Below are 10,714 nucleotides of genomic sequence, written 5' to 3' on the forward strand. Positions count from 1 at the left end.
GTGTACCCCCAGGCTGCTGCAGGACCTGTTCCCCAAAGCGGCAGAGCTGTACGAACGTGTGGCCTCTAACCGTGAGCACTGGACCAAGGTGTCGCACAAGTTCACCATCCGAGGCCTCCCGAGCAACAACTCGCTGGACTTCCTGGACGAGGAGTACGAGGTGCCTGAGCTCGACGGCGCTGGGGGCCCTGTCAATGGCTGCTGCAGCCTCGACGCGGAGTGACCACTCCCAGGATCCTTTCCCACCCAGGCCTCCTGCTACAGTCCTCCACTGGCCTGGCCAGATGAGCTGTGACCAGAGTCATGGGTCCTGGGTTCTAGGGCAGAACTTCCTGGGTGACCTGGGCAAGTATTGACTTTCCGGGCCTTAGTGTTTTCATCTGTGCAATGGAAGCAAGACGTGCAGCCTCACCAAAACTTTGTCACTGGTCCTCTGAGAGCACAGGGGTGACCCGTGAGTTGTGGGCCCTGTTCTGCACCTCTGACCCCAGCTTGGCAAGTCCTCCTCAAGCCACTCCTTTCTGAGGCAGCCTGGCTGGTTGCTCCTGGGCTCCCGCCCTGCCAGCCAGATCTGGGCCCTTTCCCCCTCTCCAGGATCCTCATGCAAGGAAGAAGGTGGGACATCTCAGTGAGCAGGGGTGAGGGGTCTGAGGATCATCATTAGCGCTGCTAGAGAAACAGAAATAGCCACAGGGCCACAGGCACTCGGGTCCACCATTGTGTTTATGGTGAGGATGGGGGCCCAGGAGCGACCGGTGCAGGGGCTCCAGGAGGAAGCTGCCGGAGCGGCACTCGGTGCCCCGGGAGAGTGGGCCCGGAAGAAAGCAGGATGGGAGCGATGAGCTGCAAGGACCCTTGGGCCTGCAGACGGGCCCCTCACTGTGTGACCCTGGGCAAGCCCCTTCCCCTATCTGGGTGAGACCGTCTGTTCTCTGAGACCCTTTTAGGTCACAGTCCCCATAGCTCTTTGCAGTCCTAGGAGAGGCCATGGAATGCCCCTGACAGCCTAGGGCAGATAGCGGACCCTGAGTCCCCCAGTGGCCCCCTGAGTGAACCCCCTTAGTCTGAGTCCCTCCACCATTCCTGCAGCCAGAGAGGAACCCAGTCTCAGCCCTGGCAGGGTGTCTCTCCTCTTCAAGGCCATATCTACCCATGCCCACGGCTTGGGAGACCCCATAGGGCAGGGCCTCTTGGGTCAGTCCTGGCAGCTTCTCCCTTCCCTTGTTGTGTATGTGTATGTGTTGTGGGGTGGGGGGGAGGGGGGCCACCTGCCTTACCTATTCGGAGTTGCCTTTAGAGAGATGTGTTTTTTAGGACTCTGTGGAACTGTTGTATATGGTCCCATGGGCTGACCGCTTTGTACATGAGAATAAATCTATTTCTTTCTACCAACCCTCCCCAGGGGGATGTTTTCAGACTTTGTGCATGGGGTGGGTGGGGGGAAACAAAATCGGAGGAGGCACATGCCCATTAGAACAGTCTGGCTACAGGAGCCCCAACCCCTGTGCCTAGCCCCTCTTCTGGGGGAGTTACAGACATACTGGGCAATTTGTGGGCCCAATAGGATGGCGTGGTGGGAAGATGAAAGATGAGGAGTCCTGAGCATGGGGTAGTGAGAAGGCATTTAGCTAGCAGAGACTGTGGACTCCAGAGGGAGAACTGAGGGGCTGAAATAATCAGGGAGGCTGCCTGGGGGAGGCGGTCTTCTGCTCCTTCTAGACCCTCTGTCTGCTGGCCCACTCTGATCATGAGTGCCCTTACAGACAGGGCGTGGGCCTGTGATCCCCCTTCCATCCAGAGGGATGTCTGCCTGTATCCCCATAGGTTCTACCAAAGGGATACCCCTAAATCTGACTGTAGACCAGGCGTAGCCCTGGGTGCTCCATAGAGCCACGCCACCCTCTATCCAGGCTGTGCTAGTGTTTGCCTCTGCACAGACACGTAACAGGGCTCAGGCTAGGAGGCAATACCCTGGGAGACAAATACCCAAAGGGGGTATTTGTAATGGGGTCCAGCACTTGGGGTGTCCAGGAATATAGACTATCCCATCCCCCAAGTCTGGCTGGGGGATGGGAGACATGGAGCAGGGCGACTGGGAGTTATTTTGCACAGCAGCAATAGGCTAGCTCCAATCCATGTAAAAAATGGTTATTTTGCATATCAACAGCAAGCTAGCTAGGGTGTGACTTTGACTCACTCTGTAGCTGGGAGGAAGCTCCCCTGGTTGTAGCGCCTGGATGAGAGCTTGGAGATGGTTCGCTCCACACCGCCATGGGGACACGCCTGCCCAGACTTACTATGGCAGCCCAGAAAGCCAGAGAATGTGGGAGTGCTAGCAGGTGTAGCCAGTTGTGGGAAGAGTCAGAAATGGGGTCATGGAGGATGTTCCAGGCTAGAATTTAAACTGCAGGTGAGTCAGCACAAGGCATGGGAGACAACAAGAGACAACGGGGAGACAATGAGGGAGAGCAACGCAGGAAGGAAAGGTATGAAAGGACTCTCGCTGGTGGGCCACGAGGAGGTGCCACTCAGTTTTGGATTAAGAGCTGGAGATCATGGCGACACAGCTGATGGTGCTGGGGACTGAGGGAGGCCTGCCCAGCCCAGCACGATTGCTGGGAGAAACCGGGAGTCTACCTGAGCCATGGACTTCTATTTCTTTTCCTGAGATACAGTACCCCTGACTGTCCTGGCTGGGCAAAGTGGGGAAGGCAGGGCTGTGTGTGTGTGGGGGGGTGTTTTGAAGGGACTTTGGGATTTTAACAGCAACATTCCACCATTACTCTAAACCTGTATAACTTTTGAATAAATAATTCCTTTCCTTTGTACCTAACTCTCACACTGAGAGACAGCTCCTAACACCTGGTTCGGGCAGGACAAACCTAGTATAGAAAGACCCTGGGGGAGGGGGCTTGTTTGGGTAACAGTATCCGGGCTCCCTGACGAGTTCATTCAGTAACAGACAGAAGGGCAGAGTCCAGATTGGGGGCCCTGAGGCAGCTCTGCCTGGGAAAGTCTCCAGACCTCGTTTCCTCACTTGCCAATGTCCCCCCCATGTCTTCTCCCTGTTCATGTCCTCCAGATCAGTACAGCTGACATGTTCAGGGCGGGCCACCTTGATCTCCTTTCCTGGGAGAGGGAGGAAGGGAAGAGTTGGGAGGTGGAGGTGCCAACCTGCAACCACCCCAAATGTCACTGGGGTGCCAGCCTTGCCTTTGGGACCACAGAGGCTGTCTACTTCCCCTGACCACAATTTGTTGTGGTTCGGAATGGCTCCTCTGGGCTGAATGGCCTCAGGGCCTGTGGCCTTAGGCGGGGGTGGCAGCTTGGGCTCTTGACCCTTCCCCTGCCTCGCCTCTGCTTTGGGCCCCCCCAGTCTGTCTCTGTCCTCTCGCAGCTCAGAAGCAGTCTGATAAAAAGCCTGATCGGGGCAGGCCTTGAATGGCAGGTTGTGGAGTTTGGCTTCATTTCGTGAGCCGGAGAAAGGTGGTCAGTAGCTGAGTGTCTTGGACACACATTTGGGAAAGACCCTCCTGGACAGCAGAGACAGGACTGCAAGGGTCAAGCTTGGGCAGGACCCTTGTAGGGCTCTGACTGTGCCCTGGGCTGAGCAGGAGAGGGAGGAATTCAAGACACATCGGATTGGCAAAACTTGGTGACCAGTTGGGTGGGGGGCAGAGGTAGGGCTGAGAGGTGGCCCAGAAAGTGGGGCCTATGTGGCCCCATGGCAACCCTGGGTGGCAACTCTACTCCACTCTCAGCAGCTACCAGGTGTTGGGTGGAGCCTCTGGCAGGAGGGAGGCCCTTAGGGGCGATGGGCAGGGCTGCTGTGAGGGCAGCTGGGGGAGGTGGGGAGGGTGGGAGTGATGTGCCTGAGCACTGAGCCTGTGGGAACCCTCACCAAGTCAGAGAGCATGAGATTTGGCTCCAAGTCCTCCTGTAGCTGCCCTGCCTTCTCATCTCAATAGAGCTGCATTTTCCATAAAACCTCAATGACTCTGTGGAGTAGGTACTATGACCCTATTCTGTAGCCAAGCAGCTTGAGGTTCAGAGAGTTAAGTAATGGCCAAGTTGGAGTGTGCACCCCTCCTACATGACTCCCATCAAGGGCTTCCTCTTGGATAGAGGAAGGAGATTCAGCACTCTCTCTGTTCTAGAGACTAGAACAGAGGTTCTAGTCTCTACAGGGCTGCGATGCAGAAAGGGGTGGTGAGCAAGGGGGTGGAGCCCCAGAGAAAGCTCTGGATCAGTTCTTCGTGCCAATCGACTTTGTGGGTTGGGGTGGGGGTGATGTCGTCTTAAGAGGCGATTGTGATGGGGCTTGTACTGCAGCTCTTGGCCACCAGGTGGTGCCCAACTCCCACCCACAGGGCACCCAACTCCTAACCTCCCCAGAAGTCTAGAAGGGTGTGTTGGGTGTGTTGTGGGGGCTCATCTCCGCCTCTCCACTCATACTCTCACAGCCATTCTCACATACATGCACACATTCTCTTTTACATGTAGACACAGTCTTCATGCAGACTCCATAATCTACTCAGGGTACGCTCTATACAGAATCCACAAGGAAAATGGGAAATATTTCTGAGGGCCTTCCAGTCCCTTTTGCTGCCCACTGACCAAGACTGAAGTCCATCAATTCTACCTAAGTGAGAGACCCCTTGTTCTGGAGGACCTTCTGTTGCTGAGTGGCCTGCCTCTCCAGAAAACCCCTGGGGGGTGGGGCAGCACCAGCCTTGTGCTGGGGTGTGGGCAGAGCCCACCTCTGGCTCCGTGAAATGCTAGGAGAGGGTATGCAGGCTTGGTTCTGTGCAAACGACGCAGTGGGAGATCAGAGCAGGAGGGAGCTGAGTGTGAAGGGGCATTGGGAGAGGGCTGGGCTCAGAGAGTCTCGGAGTTTGGATGGGGAGATGGGGATAGGAGGTGAAGGCATTGCAGATAGACCAGGAAAGCAGCTGGGGAGGAGGGTTGGGGGTGCTGGGGTCAAAGTCTTACTGTCCGGACTGCTTACTTAGTATCCTAGAGCTCAGATTCCTTGAGATGGGTGAATGCAGACTGGCAGTGGGGTGGGTGGGGTCTGTGGGTAGGGAGGGGAAGTCAGCTAAGGATGAGTATCATTGCCTGATATCCAGTGCCTTGAAAACGTTTATCTCATACATTTTGTCCTTTTTGTTGTTATTATTTCAGGCAGGAGGGTAAATCTAGTCTTTATTACTCCATCTTTGGTGTGAGTATAAGTCTTTTTATTAATTTTGATTGCACTATAGTACTCCATGTACAAATACTGAAAGACATTTGGATAGTAATATTTTAGCTATTAGAAAGAATGGTCCCATAAATATCCATATGTATATATTACTCCATTGTATGAATTTATTTACCCACTTCTGTTGATGTATATCTTAAAGCTTCCATCTGGGATTATTGCCTTCTACCTGAAAATACCCTTTCACTATTTCCTTTAGTGCAGGTCTGCTGCTGATAAATTCTCCTGGTTTTGACAGTTTGCAAGTGTCTTTGTTTCTCCTCTATTCTCGAAGAGCATTTTAGAAGTGATTGAATTCTGTCAGAAAGTGTTTTCTTTTAATGTTTTGAAGATAACGTTCTTTCCCCTTTGGACTTCGCGGTTTCTGCTGCATAGTCAACTGTCAGTCCCGTTACTGCCCCTTTGAAAGTCATGAGTCTCTCTCTCTGCCTGCGGTGAAGATTTTATCTGTCTCTGGTTTTCAGCACTTTTATCAGAGTGTGTTTTGGTCTGGATTTCTTAGTATTTACCCTGCTTGTGATTCATAATGAGTCAAGTTGAATCTGTCAAGATTCTCCCTTTCCTCTTTTCGATCCTCATTAAATGCAGGTAAGTAGGCTTCCCATATTCCCACACTGTGCTAAGGAAGTTCTACACAACTTTATGAAATCTTGTGGTAACAAGAGACAAACAGCGATGCAGAGTCGGAGACAAGGTGGAATTAACCCTAGGTTTCTCCAGTGCGGGATGGGACTCCCACGCCTCCTCGGGAGAGAAGGGCCGCCAGTGGTGGTCTCTCTCCTTCACTCCTGATCTGTGACCAGGGATCTGCCCTGACCAGAGGTCCCGCCTGGACTCAACTTGTCACCCTCTGTCTGGTGGCCAGTGAGAAGGAAAAACTACTTTTTCTGTTTCTGTAGAGTGTTTTGCCTCTCGGTACACACTTACATTTTATGCACGACAGTTTACTGTTTCACTGTTAGAACCTCTCCCTATCAGGATAGGTTTTCAGATTCACCAGCGAAGGAGTTCCCTTCATGACAGTAAGGACAGGGAGCCAAACATTGATTGGTTTCCTCTCTCACACTTCACCTGGGGACCAGCCCTGCATCCCAGGCACGTGCTCTGACTGGGAATGAAATCAGCAACCTTTCGGGTCACAGACAATACTCATCCAGAGCCACACTGGACAGGGACCCTGATGGGTTTTTCACTCTTTGCTTTGACCATTAGACCAAGTGCATCTCTACTGAGGTGTTAGGGAGGCATCAGGAAACAACCTTACACTTGTATCTGTCTCTACCAGAGCACGCACTACGTCAGTGGTGAACCAAGACGGAAGCACCCTCGTACCTGGCCTGGGCCGCCACCTCGCCGATCTTTGCACACGGCTGGCCCTCTGTCAGCTGACCCAGCCCACTGGTTCGTGGTATTTCCAGATGTCAACACCCAATTGCCAGTCCCTCTTAGATGGCTTCCCTGTGTTATACAGGATGGAATCTAAAGTAGCATTTCCCATGCTCCACTATAGCTTGTGTTGCGAGTGTAACCTGGGTTTCCATTTAGAAGGTGTCCCTGCTGAGACTTGGGGGGGGTGGGGGGTGATGGGCGTGATGACTGCAGGCGGGTCAATGACATCACCTGGGAAGCAGCTACGATGGAGGCGCCTGGGCGCTCTAGGGGTACCCAAGATGGAGTTTCTGACAGCCAGCCTGTCACATAGGTGCTAAGCAACAGATGACACGACGGTGCTATTTCCATTGGGAAGTTCTCCCGGTGTTGTCGGGCACTTCGGCTGACTGCATTGTCCTTGACCTTCAGCTGTGCAGCACGGAGCCTGATTCTCTTCTTCTACTTAAGCCTTTGTGGGCTATGGCCTGCAGAGCGAAGAACCTCAGCTGATAGTTCACCTGAAGCACTGATCCCATTGGTTGTGACTGACCCACTCCCCCAAGAAAATGTGAGCTCCCTGAGAGGAGAGCCTAAGTCTGGCTTATTTCTATATCCTTCGTGTACTTAGCACAGAGCCTAAGACAGAGAAGGCGAGGCATTCACAAAAAGTTATTGACTGCTTAATGAAAGGTTAGTCGTGACAGCATTGGTCTGATCCAAGTGACCGCGTCCTCTGAGGAGTCTGAGGCGGCCTGCGTGTCTTGAGGAGCATCTCAGTAGAGATCACGGACATGCGAGCGCCACCCCGTTCCTTTAAAGAAGACAGCCTGCTCAGCAAAGCCAGGCCTGCAGGACGAACAGCCAGGCCTCCCTTCCAAGGACTCACGTTCACAGTGGAATCCTGCTTGTGCGGCCAGTGCGGAACATCATTCAAAACCAGCTGGCTTCCAGAACACTGACCAGCAGGCTCCGGGATGCAAAATGATGTTCACCGTGAGTGCAGGATATAAAACTACGACAGAGAAAAATAATCCGATTTTTACTACACCACCATCAAATCAATTTCAAAAGATGACCAATGGAAAATTCCTCTTTAAAGAATTGCCAGCCCAGGCTGCCCTTGGGTACTCGTGTTCATCTCTTCTTGTGATCTGGGACTGCTGACTCCTGGGTCCTCCTGGTAACCAAGCACAGGTCTCCAATTCTGTGTTCTCTCTCACTGTCTCAGCAGTTTCTCCACGATATTCTCCCAAGGTGCTGGATGGGTTCACAAGGACCCCTTGATGGCTGGCATGTACCCCACCCTGGAAGTAGCTGGGCAGTAGATGCAGTGGTTAGGGTTGTGGTGTCTGGCATCAGGCACCTGGGTGAAGTCTCTGCTCCGCCATCTCCTGCTGTGTGACTTTGTGTAAGGCACTTACCTTCTCTGAGTCTCAACTTACTCATCAGTAGAATGGGATAATAATAAACTGTCTTGTGATGTTTGTGAGGAATCAATGAGAAGCATGAGAATCACTGTGAAGGCTGCCGGCTGTCTGAGTTACAGGGCTTCCCGGGTGTATTTCTGGGAATAAGCAAGCAAAATTTCAGAGGGGCACGTGGCCCCAGGGGCAAGGCCCAGACACTGACAGGGCAGGTTCAGAAGAGTTGGAAAGAGGTAATGGTGACATTCTGGGCGAGTGTATTGACTTGTGTACCCCAAAATCTGTGTTCAGGTCCTAACCCCTGGGGTCTGATAGTTGGCCTTACATGGAAATGGGATCTTTGCAGCTGTGATTAAGTTAAGATGAGGTCCTCATAGAAAGAGGGAAACTTGGACTCAGAGACACACAGGAAGAAGGCCCTGTGAAGACAGAAGCAGAGACTGGAGTGATGCCACCGTGAACCAAGCAATGCCGAGGACTGCCAGCAAGCGCAGAGCCAGGAGAGGGTCACGGGAAGGTCCTCCTCTAGAGCCTTCAGGGAGGGCTGGCCCTGCCCAGTCGGGGACTTCAGACTTCTGGCCCCCAGCACTGTGAGACCCTGCATTTCTCTCGTTTAAAGTCACCCACCCAGTTTATGGCGCTCTGTTAGAGCACCCGAGGAATCTAACACTGTGGGTGAGGCAGGGTGAGGTCTTTCAGTTCACATGGGACAGGCAGACTGGGGCAGGGAGGGGACACAGCTGACCACCACTTCCCAGCTGGGTGTCTTGGGCCCAGTTGGCAGGACAGCACAATCCCTGAAGACCATCTGAGACACAGCGCACGAAGTCCTGTCCCCCTGCCTCAAGGTCGGATGACTCCTCAGGGCAACCTATGATTTGGCTCCGAACGTGCCTGCCCCATCAGGCCAAGGCCACAGTTGCCTTAGGCCACACCCATTCTCAGCTCCATCCTCCTCGCATCCTGCTTGTCTCACTCTCTGCAGGCTGTTCCTGACGAGCACCCCCATCCCTGTCACCCGTGTGTGGTCACCATCATTCCGGGTGTTCACTACACGCTTCCCCAGGCTGCACCGTGCTGGCTGCATGGGGTGGTGATGGGGTAGAAGCCTGAAGGGCCCTGTCCAGAGGGAGCTCACAGCAACCTGAATGAAACGTTAATCAATTAATCAACTAATTCATTAATTAAACACACATTTATCAAATCAGACTATGTACCGTCCCTGGCTGGGCACTGAAAGGGCCACAGAGAGATCCACCAAACCAGACACCAAGCTTCTACACTAGTCGAGGGACAGACACCAACGCAACAAGCTCACAGGTGAACGTAAAATTGCAACTGTGCCAACTGGGCGGCGAGGAAAGTACATGGTGCCTCGGCGAGAGCCTTCAACAGCGTGGTTTGACCTGGGCGTGGGGGTCAGGGCCGTCTTAGCAGAAGAGCCGCCTGGGCTGAGACCTGAGGTGAGAGTGAACTAGGCAGAGGGGACAGCATGGGCAGAGATCTCGTGGCAGCTGGAAGCACAGCAGGAAGGAGGGACTTCAGGAAGGTCAGTGTGGGGGGGAAAGTGGCTGGGGCCATAGGAGAGAGAGAGGATGGTGCATGGTGAGGCAAGGGAGGCAGGCAGATGCCAGGCAGTGGTAAGGAGTTTGGGCTTTATCCCCAAAGAAATGAACACTGATGGTCTTCAGTAGGCAGGTGACCTGGTCAGAAACGGAGAACCACTCTGGCTGCCGCATGGACAAGAGGCTGGAGATGGAAAGTGGGCCGTGGGCAGACCGGTTGAGCAGTGCTTGTGAGAACATGATGGTAACATGGACCAAGGTCACGGAGGGTGGAGAGGAAGGCATTGAGATGCTCTTGATGGTGGGATGTGAAGCGGGGAAAGAGGGGCTGATAGTGACTCTTAGATTTAGGGTTTGGGCAAGTGGATAAGATGTTGGTGCTCTTTGCTAGAATGATCCCTGGAAGAAGACCAGATAGGGGGAGAAAATTCTAAATTCAGGCAAAAGTTCTTTGTAAACCATAACGGCTGCAGGTATGTCTGCTGTCACCATCTACTCATTGAGAAAGTATTTAGTAAATGCTTCCTGTCTGCTGGGCCCGGTGCCGGCTGCTGGAGACTAAATGGAGGGACGTGGACCTGCGGTGCACAGCTGTGTGAGGCCTGGGGCGGAGGGATTAAGACGGTGTCTTGGTGGCAGACAGTGTTGGTTTGGTTTGAGACCTGCCTCTACCCCTTACCAACAGCATGTCTCGAGCAGATCGCTTCCCTTTGGATGCCTGGCAACCATCTGTAACATGGGATTTACTTCCTGTGTCCCAGAATGTTGTGTAGACACGGTGATGATACATTTTTTGCTTTCAGCACAGTGCTTGTATCAACAAATGCTTAATAAAAAGCTGCTGCGTTGGTTGTCTAGGGGAGGCACTGTCATACGTCATTGTACGTAGCTGTCACCATGTCAGAAGGAGAGAATCATCACTGTACGTGGTTTTATGGATAAGGCAGCCCTGCTGAACGCCTACCCAACAGCTTTCTCTGCTCTTCCTTACTTAGAAAGTAGGTTTTGTTTGGGTATTCATTATTCCATACTCGGGAAAGCTGGCCCTCTGTCTTGCGTCAGGGTATAAATCCTGCCTAGTCTAATCTAAT

The 10,714-nt window shown here is 53.1% G+C and overlaps 1 protein-coding gene across 2 annotated transcripts in view; it reads left to right on the top strand.

The window, feature by feature from the left end:
* PDE2A (phosphodiesterase 2A) overlaps nucleotides 1-1,392 on the top strand; it is a 64,299-nt gene extending 62,907 nt beyond the window's left edge. For both annotated transcript variants that reach the window (XM_037068612.1, XM_037068613.1), the window contains one exon: nucleotides 13-1,392. In XM_037068612.1, coding sequence (XP_036924507.1) covers nucleotides 13-223 — 211 coding nt within the window. In that variant the 3' untranslated portion in view covers nucleotides 224-1,392. The remainder of the gene's footprint in view (nucleotides 1-12) is intronic.
* Nucleotides 1,393-10,714: the final 9,322 nt, after the last annotated feature.

Source organism: Sturnira hondurensis, unplaced genomic scaffold (assembly GCF_014824575.4).
Source record: "Sturnira hondurensis isolate 20B ecotype Veracruz unplaced genomic scaffold, ASM1482457v3 Scaffold0017746, whole genome shotgun sequence".
NCBI classification, from domain to species: domain Eukaryota; kingdom Metazoa; phylum Chordata; class Mammalia; order Chiroptera; family Phyllostomidae; genus Sturnira; species Sturnira hondurensis.